The 25,586-nt window shown below is 44.9% G+C and overlaps 1 protein-coding gene across 1 annotated transcript in view; it reads right to left on the bottom strand.

Annotated features, from left to right (window-relative positions):
- The window catches only part of HEATR9 (HEAT repeat containing 9), a 32,418-nt gene extending 7,879 nt beyond the window's left edge, over nt 1-24,539 (bottom strand). The window contains exons 1-12 of the mRNA XM_077923462.1: nt 24,483-24,539; nt 17,357-17,526; nt 15,458-15,554; nt 14,038-14,094; nt 11,318-11,374; nt 10,170-10,230; nt 8,760-8,890; nt 8,451-8,639; nt 7,287-7,379; nt 4,773-4,892; nt 4,213-4,286; nt 907-958 (exon numbers count right to left, since the gene is read on the bottom strand). Of these exons, the coding sequence (XP_077779588.1) occupies nt 907-958; nt 4,213-4,286; nt 4,773-4,892; nt 7,287-7,379; nt 8,451-8,639; nt 8,760-8,890; nt 10,170-10,230; nt 11,318-11,374; nt 14,038-14,094; nt 15,458-15,554; nt 17,357-17,526; nt 24,483-24,539 (1,158 nt within the window). The remainder of the gene's footprint in view (nt 1-906; nt 959-4,212; nt 4,287-4,772; nt 4,893-7,286; nt 7,380-8,450; nt 8,640-8,759; nt 8,891-10,169; nt 10,231-11,317; nt 11,375-14,037; nt 14,095-15,457; nt 15,555-17,356; nt 17,527-24,482) is intronic.
- Nucleotides 24,540-25,586: the final 1,047 nt, after the last annotated feature.

Genomic DNA, 25,586 nt, shown 5'->3' with positions numbered 1-25,586 from the left:
AGAGTTTCTGCATACAAAACAAAGCAAAATAAACCCTCTCTCTTTCTCTCTCTCAAAACCATACACAGCACTTCTACTCCTAACAACACCTCACCTCAAACTGAGCTAGCAATCCCTTGATAACAGAGCAGAGTGCTGGTCGTTAACCAATCAGAGTGAGTAGTTTCTAGGTCAAGCAGACCTGGGCTTTCTGCCAAGAGTAAATTGACACCACCTTGAGTTAATTGTGAGAAGCCAGAATCTGCAAGTTTCCCAGAGAACCAATTAACAGAAACTGAAACTGAAACTGAACATTAGGAATGTGATGGTTATGGACTTTCCTCCCTTGGGAAGTCCAGCCAGTCTTTCACCTTGGCCTTCAGGTGAGTAGTGAAGACATTCTGGGGCTCTGGAATTGTCGTAACAGTTTAATCCCAAAGGCAAGCATGCAACCTACTATGGGCAATATCTGATTTGTGTCTCTTCGCTGTTGGAAGTCAGTAGTGTGGGGAGGGGGAGGTGATTTTTGGCAACCCCCCTGGAAGGTTCCAAATCCTCTCCTGCGGATGGGGGATGCAATGGGGGAGAGGAGGAATTGCTGGAAACAGCCTTCCTTCTTATTCAGCTGGTGGATATCTTCCATCAGCAGAGTTTATCCAGTTGAGCACCAATCTATGTATCCTTGCAGACAGTGCTTTTGCCCCCTAGAAAAATAGGTGCCAGCGTTCACCATGAAGTTGTTACAGTAAGTGCCACACTTTTTAACAACAACAAAAAGAGGCGCCCGTATTGCGTACCCTTGAGTACCCCCTGAAAAAAGCACTGCTTGCATCATCATCATCATCATCATCATCATCATAATGCACATTTTGTGATTGCAAGCTGACAGCTCCAAGGCTATGTGACTAAACATGAAGTGTGACTTACTAATGCAATCACAGCCTTCTTTCGCATCTCATCTTTGTCATCCCTTAGCTGCCTATGGACAAAAAAGGAGGCATTTGCTGACATTTCAGAGGAGAAGAAGAAAAATGTTCATATCCATGCGATTCCCCCCCCCCCAAAAAAAAGAGATATTGGTTCCACTGTGATATTATTTCTCAACAATTTGAAAGAACCCTTTTCAAATATGCCCTTCTCAGTTCAACCAAAGCTATATCCTCCTGATGCAAACTTCCCCATACCTGGATGAGAGATGCCAGAGAACAAGACTGCAGTTCAAAGTGCACTTATTTGGGAATGAATTAGTGAGGTTTCGTTCTCAGTAAACATGCATAGGATCAGGTTACAAAGCTGTGTACAGATGGATGTTTGGGGGGGGCGGTTTGGGCGAGGGACAACAGCAACAAGTGTCCTATTTCATGGCTTCCTTTGCACTAGCCTTGACTCAACTTAATCTCAGGGTCTTGGGTTCGAGCCCCCACGTTGGGCAAAAAGATTCCCGCATTGCAGGGGGTTGGACTAGATGACCCTCATGGTCCCTTCAAGCTCTATGATTCTGATCCTGTGAACAGCAGTAGTTTACAGTGCAAACCTCGCCATGGGCTTGTTCACACTTCTGCTTGTGCCATGCCTAGGAAGCATGGGTTCCGAGCAGTTTTCCCCTTGCCATTCTCCTTTCCCAGGGAAAACTCACTCTTTAACAATAGGTGGGAACAAATGACAATCTGGGGGAAACCCAAATTGCTGCCTGCTCCAGTTGAGCGCTAAAAAGCAGGGGAGGGAAGCAGCTGAGACACAAGAGGAAGTGTGGATAAGCCACATGCCTGCTCAGATGTAAATCCTATTGAATTCAATGGGGCTTAATCCTAAATATGTGGGGTTAAGACAGCAACCCCAGTAACTCTGCAAATATAATGGGTGAGGGCAGAGCCTTGTTGCTGCCTTAAAGAGTCCTGTTTGATCTGTTTGGTTTTTTCCCCTAATTCCGCATTGCAGCAGCCTCTTCCCATGGAGCAAAGATGACGAGATTGCAAGTAGCCTCTGGCCTAGTATATTTCAATCCCTAACAGAAAAATCAGTACTTCCCCTCCTCTATTTTTAATTTGCCTCAGGAGCACATATGTGGCAAACCACCCATCCTTTCACAGAGCTTCACTATATGGCAAAATCACACATTGCAATACAGTGGTACTTCGGGTTACAGACGCTTCAGGTTACAGACTCCGCTAACCCAGAAATAGTACCTCGGGTTAAGAACTTTGCTTCAGGATGAGAACAGATATCGTGCAGTTGCGGTGCGGCGGCAGCAGGAGGCCCCATTAGCTAAAGTGGTACCTCAGAACAGTTTCAGATTAAGAACGGACCTCCAGAACGAATTAAGTTCTTAACCTGAGGTACTACTGTAAACCTATTTTCTTAAAAGCATGTTTGAGCTGAAAAAGCAGCCACGGGACTCCAATCCGGAATATGTTATGTAACTAGAGTGCGGGTTCACACCAATGTCTTGCCAAATTTCATGTGTCATGGGTTGAAAGGAAGTTGAATGTAGTCATCACTCTTCCTGCAGTTCGGCAGATGTGGTGGGATTTCTGTAGGCGGGTTGTGAGGTTCCCCTCCACCACTTCAGTTCTGTGCAAGTAAGCCTCGGGACCAGTCTGTTTAATAAATGTGCTCTAGGAGTCTGCTGTGACGCATGGTTAACACAAGAGGTTATAAGATGCAAAAGGGAGCTTGGGACAGTATACCTGAAGGAGCATCTCCACCCCCCTCGTTCAGCCCAGACACTGAGGTCCAGCTCCGAGGGCTTTATGGCGGTTCCCTTACTACAAGAAGTGAAGTTATATGGAACCAGGCAGAAGGCCTTATCAGTAGTGACGCCCGCACTGTGATACGCTCTCCCATCAGATGTCAAGAGAATAAACAACTATCTGACATTTAGAAGGCATCTGAAGGCAGCCCTGTTTAGGGAAGTTTTTAATGTTTGAAGTTTTATTCTGTTTTTAATATTCTGTTGGGAGCTGCCCAGAGTGGCTGGGGAAACCCAGCTGGATGATCATGGTATAAATATCATCATCACCATCACCATCATCATCATCGGCTGCAATATTCAGATCATGCTTCAGTAGGGTAGTTTTGGCTTTTTTTCTAGATTAAAACACTACAAAAAGCTGCTAAACTAGTTTGAGCAGAGACCACAGCTGGGTCAAGATTTATTTATTTTTTTTTTTAAAAAGAGTGTATGCTGAAGAAACGATAGCTCTACAATATTGTTTAAACCACTTTGCGGCCTACTCCAGCAGCTCAGCCAAGGATTTTTGTTTCCCCCAATAAGCCAGTGGTCTGCACAATCCATGCCTCTCCTCCTTCAGGGAGATTCCTCCTCTGACTCTGAATGGGACTCGCTCTGTCTCTTAGCGTCTACCTCTCCTTCCCAGGGGCGGGGGAAGGGGGGCGGGGGGGGGCGGGCTGCCCTGGGTGTTACCACTGAGGGGGGTGACAAAATGCCGGGCGACACTCACTCCGGGGCCTGCAGCACGCCAGAGCCACGTGTCTCTCCTGGGAGTAACGCGGTGGCTTGGGTGCCCACCGGCTCCGTTCTGCCCCAAACAGCCACTCACTGCCTCCCCTCAGTGGTAGGGCGGCTGAGTGGGAGGAACCAGACAGACTGCTCAGAGGCCCCGCAGACTGTCCTGCCCCAGATCGGCTGGCCCCGCCCCTGGGCACAGGGCATGTGCGCCGTCCCAGGCGCCCTCTCAGCTTGCTCCGCTGCTGCTCCTTCCCACTAGGAATTGCCTTTAAAGGTGTATAAGTCCTGCAGTAACTTGGTTATAATATTTTTTAAAAAACTCTCTAATAATCCTCTGTATGCAGCTTAAGACAATACAAGATTTCATGAGCCTTAAGAATGTGGATTTTAGTCCATGAAATTATGGTTCAAATGCTGGGTTCTGTAAAGTGTGTGGGCAGGTGCAGCCCTATAGCTCCTTTTGCACCCAGGTTGCATACACACAATACAATTAAAGCACCCCCTTCCAGAATCCTGGGAACTGTAGTTTAGTACACGGAGAGCTACAATTTCCAGAACCCTTAACAAAAAGCCAGTTCCCGGGGTTTTTGGGAGGGGGGAAATGTACTTTTACGGGGTGAACACAGCCTCACACCAGGTGGCACTTTCTGCAGTTTGACCCCTGCAGTTGAGAAGTGTGAAAGTTGCAGCCACCTTTAGGGTCTCTCTCACTGAAGGAAAAAAATGGAATATACATTGAATCGTTGCCTTATCTTGCAGCTTACTTCTCCACTATGTCCCAGACTCGCTTCTTTATGTTCAGTTCTTCAACAGTTGAGGCAACAGCCTGCCTCACAACCTGGGTGAAGGATGAGACACAAACCTGATATTGGCATCTAGGAATTCTGCTTTTATACCCATTGTTTCCTTGAACCAACACCATTAACCATAGTTTCTCAGTTTGAATTCTGTGGATAACTCAGGCTGTGTACACATTGCTGTTTACTTCAACCCCAGTGTGCTTCCACCACTAGTATTTGAAGCAGAGTACACATTGTTAGCCACAATCCATATGTATCTTGTAGTTTCTTGAGAAATACTTGTGTGTGATGCACTTGCCCTCAAACTAGCTTCCATATGATTAAAAAACATAAGCTGTGGTTAAGCTGAGGTGAGTACATTTTTGACATCCGTTGCTTAGGCACTGATGGCATCTGAATTGAATAGGACATGATGGAGAACCAGAGAATTTGGGTATTTTAAAAGGCAAGGCAGAACTGTACTATAAAGCCTAGTTCACAAAACTGAAAAACCAAAGGGACAGCTTTGAAAAGTTCAACATCACCAGAAAAGGTTCCTCAGACAACTTCTCCAGAAGCACATTGAACACTTCCTCCTCCAAGCCTTCCTCTTGGATGATTTCGAGCCCTATGGTGGCCAGCAGTCTTGCAGCGTCAACGCGATGCTGAGGGTAAAGAGGCAAAAAAGAGAACATAAACTATCCATTTAACAAACATCATGTGCTTGTGATATTTCAACAGACTGTCCCTTCAACCTGCTCTTCATTCTGCCCCAGTAGGACTGCCACTCTTTCTTCCACTATTCACCAGTCCCCACCACTTCTTTTCTAGTTATGGTTTACTGGTTTTCAAAGCTTACAAAACACAAAGAAGAAGAAGAAGAAACTTAAAGAGGTAAACAAAATAAACGTCATAGGATATAGGTAAAGCTAAAAGCTTTGGTTCAGGATGCCGGTCCAAAGGCATGCATCGTCAAAGGAAGGAAGATCCATGTTAGGTAAAGGTAAAGGGACCCCTGACCATTAGGTCCAGTCGTGACCGACTCTGGGGTTGCGGCGCTCATCTCGCTTTATTGGCCAAGAGAGCCGGCGTACAGCTTCCGGGTTGTGTGGCCAGCATGACTAAGTCGCTTCTGGCGAACCAGAGCAGCGCACGGAAACGCCGTTTACCTTCCCGCCAGAGCGGTACTTATTTATCTACTTGCACTTTGATGTGCTTTCAAACTGCTAGGTTGGCAGGAGCAGGGACTGAGCAACAGGAGCTCACCCCGTCACAGGGATTCGAACTGCCGACCTTCTGATCGGCAAGTCCTAGGCTCTGTGGTTTAACCCACAGTGCCACCCGCGTCCCTAAGATCCATGTTACTTTGTGCTTATATAAGAAATAAAAATCTGCTTTCTTATTTATGTTTTCCTTCTAGCCCGTTAACTCTAAAGACAGTTTCCCCACACCACCTCTTCTTCTCAAGCTGCATCCGCAACACAGACAAAACTTTTAAACTACTGAGAACATGAACGAATGGAACAATGGAAAAAGGGAAATCCAGTGGCAGGAAGTCCTTGAAAAAAATAATACAATACTTGTAACCCAATCACATGCATATTGTTCTAAGAAACAAACCTGATTGTTCTCAGAGACAAATCTCTAATTGAGGGTGCATAAAGATGGTGGCCTTAGCTGATTTCTGCACTTTGCATAGATCACAATTCTTGCGGCATCAAATGCAAACCCTTGATTCAATCATGTATCTTGGGCTGTTCCCATAACATTCTAGGAAGGTGATTTCAAGTTCAGCGGGGATTCTCTTAGGCTAAATATGCCCCTTTGTTGTTGTTGTTGTTGTTGTTTAAAAAGGAAATCATGTTCAAGGAGTTCTGGGAGAAGCACTAGCCTAAAGAACTGGAGAATGCAAACATGCTTGGTGCCTTGGACAAATCCTCATGTACTAACAGCAAGTGAAGTTGCACAGATCCCATTATAACAGCAGCAGCAAGGCTTCTAGATGTAGAACTGAGCAGTTTCTGGAAAAATAGAGGCATGGTGTCTCAGGGTTGAGAAGTCTGTGGCGTCCCTCCAGATGTTTTTAGACTACAGCTGCCGTAATCCTTGACCATTGGTCGTGCTGTTGAGGCTGATGGGAGCTGAACATCTGGAGGGCCAACCGTTTCCCATCCCTGGCTTAAATCTGCCTCAAAATGACATTCCAGCAGCCCCCACAAGGGTAGTGATGTTAGTATGTTGTAGCAAAAACCATAAGGTCTTGTAACTTAACTTAAAAACTAACACATGTGTTATGGATGAAGTAAGACTCTAGCCCAGAAAAGCTTGTGCTTTATATATATTGTGATATATTTGTTGCTTTTGTGATAGCAGCAGCATTGCCCCTGTCCCCTGACATTTCAGTAGAGATAACACACACATTTCTGAGGCCATTCCATTGAGATTATTATTTCAAATGATCCAGAACTGTGCAGGAAAAACAAGTTCCAGACATAATCCCTGAAGCATAGACCCTTGGGAAGGGTTCCCATTGAACCCACAGCAGGGGTAGGCAACCTAAGGCCCATGGGCTGGATGCGGCCCAATCACCTTCTCAATCCGGCCCACAGACAGTCTGGGAATCAGCGTGTTTTTACATGAGTAAAATGTGTCCTTTTATTTAAAATGCATCTCTGGGTTATTTCTGGGGCATAGGAATTCGTTCATATTTTTTTCCCAAAATATAGTCCGGCCCACCACATGGTCTGAGGGAAGGTAGACCGGCCCATGGCTGAAAAAAGGTTGCTGACCCCTGAACCACAGGAACTTATTTCTGAGTAAATATAGATAAATAGAATCATTTTGTAGGATAGCTAAACAGAGAGAAGCTCAGACAAATCTATATACCAGCAAAGGACCTATTCAGCCAAATTCATGCATGAAAAAGCATGTAGAGAGAAAATAGTAAGCAAATTTTTGGATCCATGGACGAACGAAAGAGTGGGAGCGAAATTCAGCCAAAATTGAGATACTGGCTCAATACGCCACAGAAAGGGTTCTACAGAACAAAATTTGCTCACCTTGTACAAAGGAGAACGCTGAAGCTGGTCAATAACAGTTTTGATAACTACAGGGTCCACTATGGCCATTTGCTTTACCAGCATGACCAAAGCCTAGTAGAGGAAGACATGGAAGGAGAGAGATCATGTGTTCAAAGTGGGGTAAGGTGTGTGGAGAGGAAGACAATTTGGGCTTCATGCCAAGAAGTCTCGTTTAACTAAATAATATTAAAGGTAGCATTAAAATAATACGACAGTCCCTGAACCTGAACTCCTGACAAACTGTAGGAAAGGAGATCCCAAAACAACTTAATGCAATTGCCCAACTTTTCTCCCAACGGTGTATTAGGAATATGATCTTCTACAGTTTAAATCCTTTCAACTGAATCCTAAAGTTGTGTCTTTTTCTTCTTGCCTTTTCTTTAGAAAAACAAACAAACCAGGTTTTAAAAAGTAAGCTTCTAGCTTCCATGGAGAATGTGCAAATGTACAAACAAATGATATACGGTCAATGAGGTATTAGAAAAAGCTTCACCATAGCTCTACAGCAGTGTTTCCCAAACTTGGGTCTCCAGCTTTTTTTTCAGTCTACAATTCCCATCATCCCTGACCACTGATCTTGCTTGCTAGGGATGATGGGAGTTGTAGTCCACAAACAGCTGGAGACCCAGGGCTGGGAAACACTGCTCTACAGCCTAAATCTGATTCTCTCCTCTCACACCAACTTCTGTGCCATAGCTGCTTTTATCTCTGTTGCTGTAGTTTAAGGGAGATTGAGCCCTGTGTCTCCCAATGCCTTGACTAGTTCAGTTTGCGCAAAGGTCTTCATCCACTATTGGGTGCAGCCACAGTACAGATCTGAGCTAAATGTTCTTGATTATGGCTATTCCTATGCATAGCAGATTTCTCCCATCTCAGGGCCATGACTAGCTAAGGAAAAGGGAAGGAAACTGGGGAAGGTGGCTGATAAATGTGCATTTTTATATTCTCTTAAACAGGGGGAATGAGCAATAACTGCAGCTTCGCCCCCTGCCCTGTGAGAAGGCAGAATGCACAACAAGTTTTCTTTCTCCTTTCCCCTGTGATTGTCCTGGGGCAAATATTTCTCAGGGACTCACTTCACAGAGGCATTCAGACCACAAAGCACAACTCAGATCTCCCTGTCCATTTATGTAACAGCCCCACCTGAATTTTCCTCTGATAGTCGTCCTGGGACAAGCACATGAACATGGTCTCTTGTGCGATTGGATTATACTTGTCCAGGTACCCTAAGCAAAGGGCTGCGTCGAATGACACGCTGTCCATGGGATCTTGCAGGTTCACCAACCGTCGCAGATTTCGGATTAAACTGGACCGGGCACCTATCCAATACCACTAGGGGAAGAGAGCAGCTGCATTAGGTGCAACAGTGATCTGAAAGCTGTTTAAATAGGCCCAGAAAGAGAAGAAACGGGCAGAGCACATGTCTATCTGTAATACAGCCCCACATATTACCTCAAGTTCAGGTGTCATTGACCATGCCTGCAGGGATACCTTCAGCGCACTCAGTGTATCTTCTCTCCGATTCAGACTCGCATCCTTTAGGTGTCTAATTAGCATTTTCACTACAGAGGTATCTAGGCAACCTGCTCCAGAGAATCAAGAGGCAGTGATCAAAGGGGAAAGCAAAACTCCCAGGAAGTTTTATTTAATTACCCCTTAACTGAAGTTCTCTGCGGGCATACATAAACATATTCAAAATAAAAACGCAAAGCAATAAAAATACAATTAGAGCAAAGATAAACAAATAAATTCAAGCGCAAGAGTTCAGTGACAATGGAGGGGAAGCACATTCAGTGGCGTAGCGTGGGGGTGCAGGGGGGGCCGGCCGCACCGGGCGCAACATCTGGGGGTTAGGGGGCGCAAATCCACGGGTTGGGGGCGGAAATCTACGGGTTAGGGGGCGCAAATTACTTGCCTTGCCCCGGGTGCTGACAACCCACGCTACGCCACTGAGCACATTACAAGGCAAAACAATTCTGAGGATATATATTCTAGACAGAATATTTCTTTCCCCCTTTAAAAACAGAAATACCAAACCCACACCTGCCTGCCAGCTTGAGAGGACGGATGCTGATACTCTTTAGCAAACAAAAAGTGAAAGTAGGCTGCTTATTATTATGATTGGTTATTAATACTTCAGATATTCCAGGCTGAGCTGCGGTATCCAAAAGAAGTTTGTAAGGCTGAGCCTTGGCTCAAATCTTGCTTACAGATGTGATTTCAGTCTTCAAAGGCATTCTGAAAAAGATCACTGGGCAATTTGCAGCCTGTGTGTTTATCTGAAAACAAATTCTACTGATTTCGGTTGGACTTGCTCCCAGTCCAAGGATTCCTTCCTTAATCTCACTCTGAAGTCCATCAGGAAATAGAAGTCTCCAATTCAATCAAAGTCCACGTGTGTCTAAAAAAATTGGCCGGGGGTTCTGAGCAATCAAAACATTCAACTCCAACAGAAAGTCATCTGAAATATCAGGCCACACAGGAATCTCAAATGGTTATATCCCTGTAACAGAGGGGACCGGAAGTCACCTTTTACAATTCTGCCACAAGCGTGGAATGTGCAAAAGAAAGCTGAGAGGGAGGAAAAAACCCTCCTCTGCTTGCATGTGACAAGGCCTATAATACACGAGGATTGCTATAAATGCACCAGGGAGCATTCCTCTGTGAGTAATAATAGAAAATTAGCCACCCCAGAAGGAAGAAGGAAGAAAAGAGCTCAAGTCCATCTAACTCTGGTTTGTTTTTCTGTCCAAACCGGGGCATGGTCAGCGCTAACTATGGCTGTCCAAACAAGTTGGCTTCAAACTGTGCTGAACGATCTTGTGTTGTGTGGATAATGATCAGAGGCGAAATGTCACTCACCTAGCAAAGCCAGCGACCGGGCTGCTTCATACTGCAAAGGCAAGCTGTTGCATTCCTGGAACTGAGAGAATAAGTACTCATGGCAGGCCAGCTGGAAACCACTTACTTATACATGCATGAATATCTAAGCATATCACAGGGGCACAGAATGGAAGTGGAAGGGTTCGAAAGACCAAAGCCAAGCACCCTGCCTGCCCACTCACCAGGCCACAGCTCAATCCAAGATTGTATATATAGCATAAGCACAGAGGAGGCACGTGAAAAGCAAATACCTATAAATTAATTAAGTCATGCTGCATGATAAGGCAAATTCCCTCCAGCCCCAACAAGTTCTTAATATGACAGGGAAACTTTCCCCAGTAATAACTACAGCGAGTCTTGCTCCAGACCACAGTTACAAGGGGCTCTATATTTAACCTCAGAAGAGTCACACACATACCCATTTCCCTTGTGGGCTATGCCATTGCCAAACAGTGAGATATGATGACTTAGAAGGGTGGGACGTGGGTGGCGCTGTGGGTTAAACCACTGAGCCTAGGGCTTGCTGATCAGAAGGTCGGCGGTTTGAATCCCCGTGACGGGGTGAGCTCCTGTTGCTCGGTCCCTGCTCCTGTCAACCTAGCAGTTCGAAAGCACATCAAAGTGCAAGTGGATAAATAGGTACCGCTCCGGCGGGAAGGTAAACGGCGTTTCCGTGCACTGCTCTGGTTCGCCAGAAGCGACTTAGTCATGCTGTCCACAGCCAGTAAAGTGAGATGAGCGCCGCAACCTCAGAGTCGTCCGCGACTGGACCTAACGGTCAGGAGTCCCTTTACCTTTACCTAACTAGATGTTACAGGAGATGCAGGGCTGCCACTGACCCACATCTCCCCATGTGTATCCCCAGAAACAGCTGTTAAAGGAAATGCCTAATGAGATGCTACCACATTCAAGAATTCGCTGCTCCTGCATGTGACAGTTAGTGAACTGGCAAGGGGGAGGTGTCACACAATGATATCCCGTTCCCATCACACTCCTCCCTCCCAGATGCTACTGAGTATGAGGGAGATTCATACCAGCACTAGCCAAATGCCCCATTTAGTATCTAGTTAGAAAAGTCTGGAAATGCCCATCACAAGATGGCAACAGTCCATGGGGATTCTACTTACAGTATTAAAAAGTGCAGATGTGACAGATTCCTCAGCAACCCCGAGTTGTCCAAGGGCCTAGGAAGACAGGCAGAGAAATCAGAATAATCACAAGGGTGGCTTCTCCCAATTCCTGCGGGAAACTGCAGAGAGATTTGTTTCTGCCTTGAAAAATATAAATGCACTACAAACTACAAGACTGCTTTCTGGAGAGGCTTTGAAAAGGCACACAGCTGACCCACACTCGATTGCTTTCTCTGGTCCACCACATCTTCGAACAAAAGGCATTCATCACCCACTACAGTGGTACCTCAGGTTACAGACGCTTCAGGTTACAGACTCCACTAACCCAGAAATATTACCTCGGGTTAAGAACTTTGCTTCAGGATGAGAACAGAAATCGTGCTCTGGCAGCGCGGCAGCAGCAAGAGGCCCCATTAGCTAAAGTGATGCTTCAGGTTAAGAACAGTTTCAGGTTAAGAACGGACCTCCGGAACGAATTAAGCCTGTTTCCTCTCAGAGCTGGAGAAAGAAGACGCCATGAATCCTTTGCCTGTACATAGTGTGTGAATAAATACATAGATGAGCTCTACGATGTCTCATGCTTCTTGCTGTGTTATGCTAGATTAGTGTGCATATATCATTTGATATATGTCACTGAAGCACACTGGAGAAGAAGGGTAATGCCTTTTCCAGAGCTGTGCATACCAGAGGATGCTTGGAGTTTGGGGCTGCAGAGACACCCCCAGGGCGTTTTCCAACACTATTGCCCCTACCATAAACAAGTTGAGCTGTTCCCATCCACCTGGAACAGGTGCAAGGTAAGGCAAGTCGCCACTTCGAAGTTTCCTGCTTTAGCTGAAAGGACTTCTGGGGAAGCACAACATGGGCAGAGAGTCTAGAGGCCAGCCAAACCTTTGCTCTATTTCTGCTGTGTCACTTCTATAGCTTGTTGTTGTTGTTGTTTAGTCGTTTAGTCGTGTCTGACTCTTTGTGACCCCATGGACCAGAGCACGCCAGGCACTTCTGTCTTCCACTGCCTCCCGCAGTTTGGTCAAACTCATGCTGGTAGCTTCGCGAACACTATCCGACCATCTCATCCTCTGTCGTCCCCTTCTCCTTGTGCCCTCCATCTTTCCCAACATCAGGGTCTTTTCCAGGGAGTCTTCTCTTCTCATGAGGTGGCCAAAGTATTGGAGCCTCAGCTTCACGATCTGTCCTTCCAGTGAGCACTCAGGGCTGATTTCCTTAAGAATGGATAGGTTTGATCTTCTTGCAGTCCATGGGACTCTCAAGAGTCTCCTCCAGCACCATAATTCAAAAGCATCAATTCTTCGGCGATCAGCCTTCTTTATAGTCCAGCTTTCACTTCCATACATCACTACTGTGAAAACCATAGCTTTTACTATACGGATCTTTGTCGGCAAGGCATATATATATAGAAGTATATATATACTTCTATAGCTTAACAGAATTTAAAGAAGCAAACACACAATTAGCAGTGGCTTTACCAGATGTTACCACGCCTACGCTGACAATTTAGTGTAACACACAAACATGGCCAATAGATGAAGGTCCTTGCTTCCCCAATAATGGTCTTTGCCACCTCTGTATTCCTCCAAACCGGTTTTCCGAACTTGACCCAGAACAAATACCGTAAATAAGCATCCCTAAGGTACGCATACGCAGAACTCTGTATAGCAGGAAAAAGGTTACTAGGAATCTGCTTTATAATGAGTTGGACCACTGGTCCATGTAGCTCAGTATTTTCTATACTGATTGGCAGAGGTTTTCTGGGGTTTCAAAGAGGAGACATTCCGAGTCTTTCCTGGAGATGAGAGGGACTGAACTTGGGAGCTTCTGAAGATTTGTTATCAATGAGCAATGGCCCTTTCCTAGAAGGTCTACACATTTGATAGGCACATGGATCTGAATTTTTACATGGGACCGCAGTGTCTTTCCATGGGAAATACAGTGGTACCTCCGTTTTCGAGTGTCTTGGAAGCCGAACATTTCAATTTTCGAACGCCGAAAACCCGGAAGTAATTGCTTCCATTTTTGAGCGAGCCTCGGAAGTCAAACGGCTTCCACTGCATGTTTTCCAATTTTTCCAACTGAACTTGCAGCCAGCCCTTTGTGCCTCAGTTTTCGAACATTTCGGAAGTCAAACGGTCTTCTGGAACAGATTACGTTCGAGAATCGAGGTACCACTGTAATTCCTTACCGCTAATGTAAAAAGGAAGGGCTTGCTGGATCAGGCCAATGACCCATCTTGTCCAGCAACCTGTTCTCGAAGAGATGCTCATGGGAAACCTGCAAGCCAGACCTGAGAACATGACCAATCTCCCTGCCCGCACTTTCCAGCAACTGATACACAGAAGCATACTGCGTCTGACTGTGGAGACAGCCATGATGGCTAGCAGCCCTTGGTTGCCTTATCCTGCACGAATTTATCTAATTCTCTTTTAAAGTCATCCAAGCTGGTGGCCCTCATCAGTCAGTTCCAAAGTTTAACCAGTAAAAGGACTTAATCTACAGTATGATTTCTGACCTGGAATCTTGGAACGGTTTTAAAATTCTGATAATCTTAGCTTTGTTGCTTTTTGATGTGTTTCTTTTAAAAGCAGATAGTGCTCATATATTAAAGGAAATCTGGAAGGGGAGAACAACAACAACAACAAGCCTTTCGAAAGGCTTTGCCGAGCTCGAAAAAAAAACCAGATAAGAAGTCTTAACTTTACCTGAGCTGCATAGAGTTGCTCAAGTTCCACGGGAGAATCTAAATAGTTTATGAGAGCCTGCAAGCACACAAAATAAAAATTACACACACACACACACACACAGAGAGAGAGAGAGAGAGAGAGAGAGAGAGAGAGAGAGAGAGCTGTATTAAAAGTGTTAAAATTCCTATGATGTATTACAGCTCTCTTGTAAACGGTGCTAAAAAGCTTTTGCCAGCTTGCTTTGCCTGGCTAGCCACACCGTTAAGTCCCACTAAGGCCAGTGAGTTTTAACTGATTATCTTCTAGTGCCAGTTAGGGAGATAGAGAGTGAGTGAGTACACCTCTGTCATGGATTCATTGTGTGACATTAATCTTTGCCTCAGTCCCGCACCTGTAAAATGGAAGTAATAGCGATACTTCATAATCCATAGGATTGTTGCGATGGTAGAAAATAAATAAAAAGGCTGTCTTAGTGATAGGTAGTCAAGTCCCACTGACAGTAGTTGTTATGTATTAAAATTAGTTGCTGTTCTCACTCAGGGCCACCAGTATGTAAGTGAAGGATTGAAAACTGTCGCTCCTGATTGGTTAGCTACTTGTGAGTTGTTACTGTTTCAAGTTACTTAGTACAGTGGTGCCTCGCAAGACGAAAAGAATCCGTTCCGCGATTCTTTTCGTCTAGCGGTTTTTTCGTCTTGCGAAGCAACCCCATTGGCGGCTAAGAGGATTAGCACTATTAGCGATTTAGCGCTATTAGCGGCTTAGCGGGCTTAGTGGCTAAGCTGTTAAAAGCCTATTAACGGCTTAGCGGCTTTGAAAAAGGGAGGGAAAAGCGGGGGGGGGGGAATGGCGAGACTCGCAAGACGTTTTCGTCTTGCGAAGCAAGCCCATAGGGAACTTCGTCTTGCGAAGCGCCTCCGCGACGGAAAACCCTTTCGTCTTGCGGGTTTTTCGTCTTGCGAGGCATTCGTCTTGCGGGGCACCACTGTATTATATAAAGCAGCCAGCTAGGCTGCAGTCAGTCTGATTCCAGGAGCAGTTCTAACTGCTATAATAAAGAGCTGTGAATCCAACAGAGCTGTGTCCTTCATCTATCTTTTCCACTGTTCAACAGTAGTGAGCCATGTAAATAAATTCAGCCTTCACAAAAAGAGCCTTCTTTACAGATAAGAGTATGAAGAAAACAAGAAGAGCTCCCCATACCCATAAAACAATATAAATTGCACCATGTGTCCATCTGAATGGGATACAGAATGGGCCTCCTCCATGCTTGCCAATTTACATATTTCAAACTGGCCGTGAGGCACACACAACAAAACTTTTCTCATCCCTGCCCTGATCCATGAGTAAAAAGCATGCAACAATTAATCTACAATTAATTCTTAAATCCATTCTTGGCAGATGTCCCTGTTGCAAATCACAACCTTTGGCTTCTGACCTTGAGCCTTTCTGGATTCAAATTTTCCTTCTCCGTGAAGTTCTCTTTCTCTTTAATCCTCGCTAACTTGACATACTTGGAGAGGGAAAAGTCAGACCTGAGCAGAAGAAAAGACACCGTGATGGGCTGTTTAAAATTTGGTTAATGCACTTGCTGAGAGTGTTAGCACTGCAGGAATAAAAACAAGCAAAGGAATCTAGTGCAATAGAAATCCACACTGTACAAGAAAGTCCTTCAATTACCCAGGGGAGATGCAGTTTTTTCATTACTTTGATTGTACTACGAAGGCAGAAGATTCTCAAAACGTGGGGTAACTCTGATGTTCATGTCATGCAAACTGCACATGGGACAGACAGAAATATATCCCTGGAAGAGGAAGGAGGATGTATTAATCATTAACCAGCCAGAGGGCCTTCTTGGCAGTGGCACCCTCCCTGTGGAACACCCTCCCATCAGATGTCAAGGAGATAAAGATCTGCACAACTTTTAGAAGACACCTGAAGGCAGCCCTGTATTGGGATGTTTTCATTTTATTATGTTTTTACGGTGCTTTTTTTCTGGGGGGTACGCAGGGCATACCCCTAAACATTTTGTGAATCTAAGTTTGGCCTCACTGAGGGGCAGTATTTCAATATGAGTAGGAAAATGAGAGTACCCCTAAACATTTCTTTAAGAAAAAAAGCACTGTGTTTTTATATGTGCTGGAAGCCACCCAGAGTGGCTAGGGAAACCCAACCAGATGGGCAGGGTAGAAATAATAAAAATTATTATTATTATTTCAAAATGTAGTAAATAACAACCATTGCATGCCAGCACATGCAAACCACCGCGTCGATTAGCCCTAAAGGCAAGTAGGCACTGCAATAACTGTAGACCCTCCAAGTGTCCCTATTTTCCATTTCACCAATGAAAAGAGGGACATCCTAAGAAAAAGTGGGACATTCCAGGATGAAATCAGAAAGGGGGATGGCTTCTCTAAATCAGGGACGTCCCTGGAAAATAGGGACACTTGGAGGGTCTGGTATGTAACTGTTCATTTCCCAAGCTGATGAGACATGAGAGTTTGTATAAAAAACCAACACAAGTGGCGTGCAAACACCTGGGCAATACTGAACATATGAAATTTAACTCTGAAAAACACATACAATATACTTGTATGTGAATCACACACACACACCGGTGTATTTGGTGCATTAAATAATAAAATTTTGGTGCATTAAATAATAAAATTTTGTTCCATTGCTATTCATGTCTGAGAGGCCAGCTGAATCCAAAAGGCGGATGAAATCAGTGAAGTGAGTCCCACACAGACAGTTCAATTTGCTCTGCTAAAGGGCAATATTAGCACCTAAAAAGTCTCAGATTGACTCGGTAGACAAAGATGAACAATCTGTGATATGCTATTACCACCTACTGGATACTGGAGGAAGCAGACAAACACGGCTGTATGTGAAACTCCCTGTCCAAAGAAGTTAAGATTATTTTCTTTTGTGGGCTTGTTCCTTTCATTATTCTGTTAACTTACATTTATAAGACAATCAAGTTGGTCTAAGAGAGAACTTCCATTTTGTTTTGCCAATATCTTGCAAATATGTTTACCGGATATCTTTCCTCAAGTATATTTCTTGAGTAAGGGCCAGAAAATGTGATGGTGTTGCTTTAAATTGTGTATTTTGCATTGTTTCTGCATTTGCACTCTTGCTTGAATTTGCAGTATTGTTTGATCTGCTTTGATTTTGTTTGGACCAGGCAACCCTATACAGTCAGTTTAACACCAGTGTTAGCACCAGCATAGAATAGCCTGAATCCTTTACGCTTGGAGATTTCGCTTAAAGGAGTATTCATTTATTACTTCAAGTCAGGCTTGTAGACTTAGAAACTCAGTGTCCTATATCTTACCTTTTCTTCAGGGCCTTTTTCTTCTGCTTTTCCAGCTTCTTCCGATATGGGCATTGCTTCTTCAAGCTAGCTGCATCAGGCTGCTCAACTATTCTGGGCTGGACAAAGGTGACCACGGGCTGGAACGTTCTCCACTCTGAAGGAGAACATGGGTAAGTTACACGAGGAATCTGAGGACGAAAAATATTAAAACACTAAGACTACTACAGGAAAGAAGCAAAGCAATCTTATTGTCAGAAATAGATTTCCCTTAATTAGACACATGTCTGGGAAACACACTTATGGGAAGAATTCAGTGTAGCCCTAAGTGGTGCATGCATGCACACATTGAGACTTCCCTCTCCATTCTGCTTTGCCCCACTTAAACCTGTTCTGGAGGTTCCCCCATCCTTTCAGAGAAGATCGAAGGGATGTGGATGACTGCAGTCCCATCACACAAGCAGATCACATTCCCCACACACAACCACATTGGAAGTACCTTCTTTCCCTCAAAGAATTCTGGGATTTCTGGTCTCTTAAGGGTTGCTGAGTTTAACTCTTTGAAGGGCAAACTACAGTGTCCAGAATTCTTTGATGGAAAGAAGGTGCTTTTTAATGTGCTTTAAAGTTATAGTGTGTACACAACCTTAGCCTTTGCTATGGCCACATGCCTCAGAATGGTCAGGTAAAACAATGCTGTCCAGGGTTGTAAAGACTGCGGAGAGAATAATTGGGTGTACTCTTCCCACCTTGGATCAAATCTATGCTTCCAGGTGCCATAAGAAAGCTGCAGAGATAGTGCAGGATAGTGCGCACCCTGGAAATGATCTCTTTCACCTTCTGCCTTCTGGAAGAAGGTACAGGGTTATAAAGACTAGGACTAGCAGCCTGAGAAACAGTTTCTATTCAAATGTGATTTTGGCTTTAAACGCAGTGTAAGGTAGTCTCTATGGGAATATATTGTATTTAATTATGGGGTATCAGAGTTTTTAGGGGGCTAACCAGGCTGGGATAGCTGGGATAGCAGGCTTGTTGGTTTTTGAATGTCTGGTGTAGATTTTTTCAATTTCGTTGTTCTGTATGGGACAATGACAATAAAGATTATTGTATCGTATTGTATAATTCTTATACCAAAGTACAAGACCACTCGTAGGCATTTCCCCCCTTCTAACAAATATACAAGGGCGGACTTTGGTAATATGGCGCCCTGGGAAAGGACAAAATTTGGTGCCCCCCTAACTTTGAGTAGGTACCCGTATAAATATAGGCTTTTATTACTATTATTTTTTGTGGTCCCTTGGTCTGGCACTCTGTGCAGGGGAACGGCCTGCATGGCCCAGCGCTGTAAATATTTCAGAATGCCGCTGCCTATTCCTGGATGGTAAGCTTTTCCTTACTCGCTCTGCTTGAACCTGTGGTTCCGTAAGCTCCAAATTGGACATTCTTCAGCAACAACACAAATTCTTCACTGAGACCTGAGTCATTCAGTAGAGCCAGCCATACTTAAAAATGAAAACATGCCTCTGCTATCCTTGTGCGATGTTTCACCGCATGTTGCAGAACTCACTTCTGTTTATTTTTTTTAGAAAGCGACATTCATCATTTGGATGGGGAGGGTATGTGTGGAGGAAAACTGTAAATGTTGCCAGTGAGTATGTCTTCCTGTGTGGCACATGATTTCTGAAGAGCAGCAGCTCCCAGAATTCCTTCCAGGTTCTGGGATGGGACAAGGTGCAGCAGCAGAAAAGAGGGACGATGTGTAAAGAGCATTTGTCGTTTGTGTATAATTAATATGCATTCATGCGGTAACTACCATGCCTGGATATAAATACAAATCAAGCTGGTAGAAGCCAAAGAAGCTTAAAACAAAGCAGGCTGGGAAAGTTACAGAATACCAACCAGTCCTCTGGTTTCTCAAAACAGGCAAGGCTTGATGCAAGCAGGGAGGCAGTAGATGGGTTAACAAGTGTGTGCCTATCACAGGAAAATAATTCTTGGGCATGATTGCAGGCACAGCTAGGTAAAAAGAATTATGCATTCCATACATGCAGGTAGGAAGGCAGGCCATTCAGAGCTAGGATTGGAAGGTGGATTTTGCACCCTCTGCCAGATTGTTTCCAAGTGCAATGTTTTATTTTTCCCCCATAGGAGAAATTGATAGCCATCTGCTTTCATGGAGGGAAGTAAAAAGCTACTGTGACTGTTCCAAAGCAGTCAAAATCCCTGGTGTCTAGGCTGAGGGTAAAATTTTGCCTCCTCAAGGCTGTTGCAGATTTGCAGCCTATCTACAGTGGTAGCTCGGGTTAAGAACTTAATTCGTTCTGGAGGTCTGTTCTTAACCTAAAACTGTTCTTAACCTGAGGTACCACTTTAGCTAATGTGGCCTCCCACTGCCACCGCACGATTTCTGTTCTCATCCTGAAGCAAAAGTTCTTAACCCAAGGTACTATTTCTGGGTTAGCGGAGTCTGTAACCTGAAGCGTCTGTAACCTGAAGCACCTGTAACTCGAGGTACCACTGTACTTTGTTCAGCGCAGAACACAAGAGCCACGGGGGGGGGGGCATATTTACATAGCCCCACCCCTTCATCAGCATAGCTCCACCCTTGGAACCACTTCATGCCAAGAGTTGGAAAAGGATATTTCAAAACGGCTTTTATGGATAAGGATCATTGGGCTCCAGCTATGACCTGGTGGACGGAGCTTCTTGGCATCGTGGACCGGACAGGCTTCCCAATTCCTAAAAAGAGGAAAGCAGAGGAAAGCCCATCACTAGGCAGAGGAGTATGTTACTTTGTTGGTAAGTCAACTTTTTATCTGTTTAACAGCAATGTTATTGTGCTGCAGCACAACAAAACCGGGACAAAACAAGAACAAAACAAACTTTGAATGGTGTTAAAAGTTACAGGACATGCACTGTTGTATGGACTCTGCAAAAACAATGTATACTAGAGAAGCAGATATCCTACAATAAACCCCCTTCTGGCAGCACCCTAAGGCAGAAATCTTATGTCCACTTAGGGCCAAACTTGAACCATGTGCTTATTAAACATGTTTTTGTCTACTATAAGGGCAAGAGTGGGAGATAAACTTGCACAGAGGGTGAGAGAAAAATCCATGGAGCTGGACCCGGAGGGGGGGGGGCGGAATAACAAAACTTTCAAGCCCATGTCAATTCCATTCAGGAACTTTACAAATCTGAAAAGTTTGTGGACGACTCTGTTGCTTGGTATGACTTGTGGGCAAAAATAGCCTTACTGAACTACAGTGGTACCTCGAGCTACAAACGCCTCAGGTTACAAACGCTTCGGGTTACAAACTCCGCTAACCTGGAAGAGTTACCTCGAGTTGAGAACTTTGCCCCAGGATGAGAACGGAAATCGTGTGCCGGCGGTGCAGAGGCAGCAGGAGGCCCCATTAGCGAAAGCACGCCTCTAGTTCACAGTTTCAGGTTAAGAACGAATTCAGTTTGTAACTATAGGTACCACTGTATTGGACCACACTAAACTGTTCCCTGGTATTAAAATGACCACTCTTGCAGCATTTCCCCTTCCAGTTACCGTATGTTAGCACATTGTGCAAGGTGAAAACATAGGTCCAGCTTAGAATCATAGAATTGTAGAGTTGGAAGGGACCACAAGGGTCATCTAGTCCAACCGTCTTCAATATAAGAAAACATTCGCCCACTGTTGTGCACTGTGGGAACAAGATGCTGGACTAGTCAGGATTCAGCATTGTCAGACACTTTCCAAACCCTACAAGGTAAACGTAAAGGACCCCTGGAGAATTAAGTCCAGTCAAAGGCTGGGTTTGTGGCGCTCATCTCGCTTTCAGGCCAAGGGAGCCGGCGTTTGTCCACAGACAGCTTTCCAGGTCATGTGGCCAGCATGACTAAACTGCTTCTGGTGATGGAAACCAGAGCACACAGAAACACCATTTATCTTCCGGCCGCAGCGGTACCTATTTATCTACTTGCACTGGTGTGCTTTCAAACTGCTAGGCAGGCAGGAGCTGGGACAGAGCAATAGGAGCTCACCCCGTCGCGGGGATTCAAACCACCAATCTTCTGATCGGCAAGCCCAAGAGGCTCTGCAGTTTAGACCACAGTGCAACCCTCGTCTCAACCATGCAAGGGGCCTGCTCCAAGGCCTGCTCCTCCTCCAGGCCTAAAGTCACTGTCTATTTGCCTCCACTCTCCAAGCACACAGGCAATTACCAGAATGAGATGGAACATCCTTTTGCCTTGTATGGACTCAGAAGGAGACAGACAGCAAATGAATGTGCAGTGGGAGTGCTCTGCTGGCAAGTAGGAAAGGGACCCACATTTGAAGGGAAGAATCTGGCCTGAAGCCTGGATCTAGCAGCTACCAGTTCACACAATAATAAAGGATACCATCAACATCACATTATTTCCAGAAGTTCTAACTCACCGTTGTCCTGTATTATCTCAATCATAGAGCTCCATGATAACTTTTGAGGCACTTTGACACCGCAGGTGTTCTCTGGGAGCATTTTTGTCCCACCCATTTTTGTCCCTTTTTACTGCAAGCCTGGCTTTGATCACTTCAGAAGTTGATGGAAGACAGATATTTCAGCCGACACCTGGTGGTTCATGAGGACTCATTGTTCCTGAGCTCGGAGTGAGTGATGTCATAAACCACTACTATGATTAGGCCTTTGTTTTACATACCCCCAAGCATACCTCAGAAGTGAGAGTGATTCAATTCCAGGTATTTCTTCAGCCTGATACTAATCATCTCAATCTGTTTCAATATGGTTTCTGACTGCTTTGGGGATCCAAGACTGTCCTGATGGATGATCTACCCCAGACCCTCCAAGTGCCCCTATTTTCCAGTGACAGTCCTGGGTTTAAAGAAGCCGTATCGGTTTCAGATTTGATCCTGGAATCTCCCGCTTTTCCTCAGGACTTCCCTGTTTTCATAGGAGAAATGTTGGCAGGTATGGAGCTATGTGATGCCTGAGCCAAAGAGATAAGTAACTATACAACCTTTAGAAGACATTAAACATTGATATTTAATGTTTTGTTGTGTTTTTTATATATGTTGGAAGCCACCCAGAGTAGCTGGGGCAACCCAGTCAGATGGGTGGTATATAAATAATAAAATTGTTGTTGTTGTTGAACAGGATGTCCCTATTTCCATCAGAAAAATGTTGGCGTTTATGCTATCCCAGAAGCTGGACAGGAGTAGGAACATCCCTATTGGTTCTGCTGACTCTCTTACCAGCTTTCAATACGATTGGCCACTGCATGCTATGTGCCAGCAGAGATAGGAATTGAAGGCACTGTTTTATAGTGGTTCTAATCCACCTTGGAGAGTAGGTTTCAGGTGGTGATAGTGGCTTACTGTTTGACACCATGGCATTTGGCTTAGTGAGTTCCACAGAGTTTCATCTTGTCCCTCATCTTGTTTAACATCTTCATGAAACCATCAGGATGGTGTCATTGGAAGGGAAAGCCCTGCCAGCCTTCTCATGTCTTCAGGAGCTCAAGTCCTTTCCTGAGACAACTTCCTGCTTCAGAAGCTGGTGAAACTAAAGAGGGTATATACATATTTCTAATAAGTGAATTAAAAATTAACGTACTAGCCATCCCAGTGAAATCCCAGCAAGAACCATGATACTAGTGTAAGCGATTTAAGGAACTGGGACACAGAATCTTTCAGAGCCATTTTGTATGTACTACAGTGGTTTGGTTGGAGGTTGTTATTTGGAGTTCTCAAAACAGCAATGTCATATTAGATTTATTTATGCCGGAACAGAATCCCCAAGTTGCTTTTGAAACATAAAGTGTGTGGCAGAAAGTACAGGGAAGGGTCTTGGAGTGAGTTATTAAAAAATAAATAGCAGTACAGTGGTACCTCGAGGTCCCCTAGATTTAGAGGCCCGAGTTGTCCTGCCCTCAAATGAAGTTTTGGGATTGCAATTTTGGGAGAGGGGAGACTGCCTGCTGGGGAGCGTGTGGGCTGGCGAGGCCCCCTAGATTTAGAGGCCCTAGGCTTCAGCCTACTTAGCCAATACATAAATCCGGCCCTGCCTAGCCTCATGGGATGCCACAAAAGTGTTAAGCAGCAGCCATTTTTTTGTCCGCAACAAACAGAAAAGCCATTGCGATCTTGCAATGCACTAAAGCAATGGGTACCTTGTTAGACATTTCCCCCTGAGCACCTGGCCCTAGTTTTATTTGATTCACTGCATGGGGCTCTTGAATGGTCAGGTGAACCCAAGGAGGAATTTGTTCCTATTAATTCCGACAAGGGAGTTCTGAAAACAAAACTGTATCTTGAATCTATATATATATATACTCCTGTTTTGCTGTTTACAGGCCATTAAACTGCAAAGGGAACAGTGCCAGAGGCCTTGTTGCTTTATGTAATCTTGATTATAACAGAATGGAAACCCGGTGTAAACAAACCTGAAAACCTATATAATTTTTTTTTTGTACATTGAACCTCTGGAGGATATTCTGCTTAATGTGAGAAGCTGCCTTAGACCAAGTCAGACCAGTGATCTAGCCAGCTCAGTATCTTCTTCACTGACTGGCAATGGCTCTCCAGAGTTTCAGAGACGGGACCGTCCTATCCCTACATGGAGAAGCTGGAGATTGAACCCAGGTCATTTTTCATGCAATTCAGGGGCTCTAACACTGAGCCACAGCCCCTCCTTTCGTGACTAGTTTGCGCAAATTGTGGAACTTGAGTTAAAATGCTTTTTAAGCCCAGAACTGAAAGAGTAGCTTTAAACTAACCTACAGTATACATAGTCATATTAATGGTGAGTGAGTGTGGTAGAGCCCTGTGTAATTTTGTCACTGTCCAGAAGGAGAAAAAGTGGCATATTCTGCTTTGACACTGTGAGATATCACACTGTCCAGAGCCAGCTGGCATCTCTGCAGCATTATCAGCCACAAGAAAAGCTGGAAATGGTGTATAGGTGTCTACATGGTGGGGCTGGGCAGAGCAATCCTAAGAACAACTTCTAATCTAGGGTTAAAGTCAGAGAGGCAGTGGAAAGGAGGGTGGATACTGTGACCCTAGACCAGGATAGGAATTCAGAGAGGGTCACCATACCTGACCTGCCAGCAGGTATATGAAAGTTCCATCTCCTATTGTCTTCCAGACCTGCCTTACCTGCTGGCCTGCAGCCAAGGTTGGTGGGCTGATGTTAATTCCATCCTCACGAACCATCTCTAAGTGTTACTTGCCTATGGAGACATACTGCCTGCCAGAATCTGATAGCATGGGGCACTGAGGGGGCTGAGCATTCGAGCCATGCTGTGCTGCCAGTGTTGCACGGAGTTTGGTACTTCTTGTTAGTCCTGACAGCCTCATGAATGGAGATATGATAGCACTCTTCAAATACCGGAAGCAACGTTACATGTTAGAGAACAAAGAGCTGCCCCAACGGGAAAAATTAGGGGTCCCTCCAGACTGGTGTTTTACTGTGGGTAGACTCTGCAACTTTCTCTTGACGCAAGTGTGTCAGAAGCATAGCTGTCAACTTACAGATTTGAAAATAAGGGACAAGCAGCCTTGAAAATAAGGGACCAGCAGCCAAAATAAGGGACCTGCGGCATCACCTGTTCCAAGCACTCTAGTCTTCCTGTCCTCCTGCAGTCTGGTCAAACTCATGCTGGTAGCTTCGAGAACACTGTCCAACCAACTTTGTAACCAGAGGTTCAACTGAATAGAATCTGAATCACATGCACCACAAGGCCTATGCAGCCTCAACTTAAGATGGCTCCCCGGCCTGGCTTTGCACTGCAAAGTTTGCTGCAGCACGTGCAACAAAATGGCGTCCAGCATTCAAAAAACCCCTCAGCTTGAATTAACTAGCCACACACAAGGCATGCAAGCTCTACCCCCCAGTCGTTCTTAGACTTCTTATTGGGTGAGCAACACAGCCAAGCATCACAGTTGGAGCCTCCCGCCTCCCTCCTCCCTGGCCGGCAGGGAGGGAGGGAGAGGAGCTGCTTCCTTTGAAATTTAAGGGAAATTTAAGGGACATCCATCAATAAGGGACAGCAGCGGGATATGGCGCTGGAATAAGGGACTGTCCCTTCAAATAAGGGACACTTGACAGCTATGGTCAGAAGTGGATTGTTTGCTGCTCTTGTTTGTCAATGCTTCCCCTTGCTCTTATTTAACAAAAACAAAACCAGAACATTTGTTGTATAAAAAAAAAGTTGTGGGTTTTCAGCAGGAAGTTATATGCATCGATTGGAAACGAATCAG

Source organism: Podarcis muralis, chromosome 2 (genome assembly GCF_964188315.1).
Source record: "Podarcis muralis chromosome 2, rPodMur119.hap1.1, whole genome shotgun sequence".
Classification (NCBI taxonomy): Eukaryota; Metazoa; Chordata; class Lepidosauria; order Squamata; family Lacertidae; genus Podarcis; species Podarcis muralis.
The sequence above is the reverse complement of the archived record's forward strand: the minus strand, read 5'-3'. Positions and strand labels throughout refer to the sequence as shown.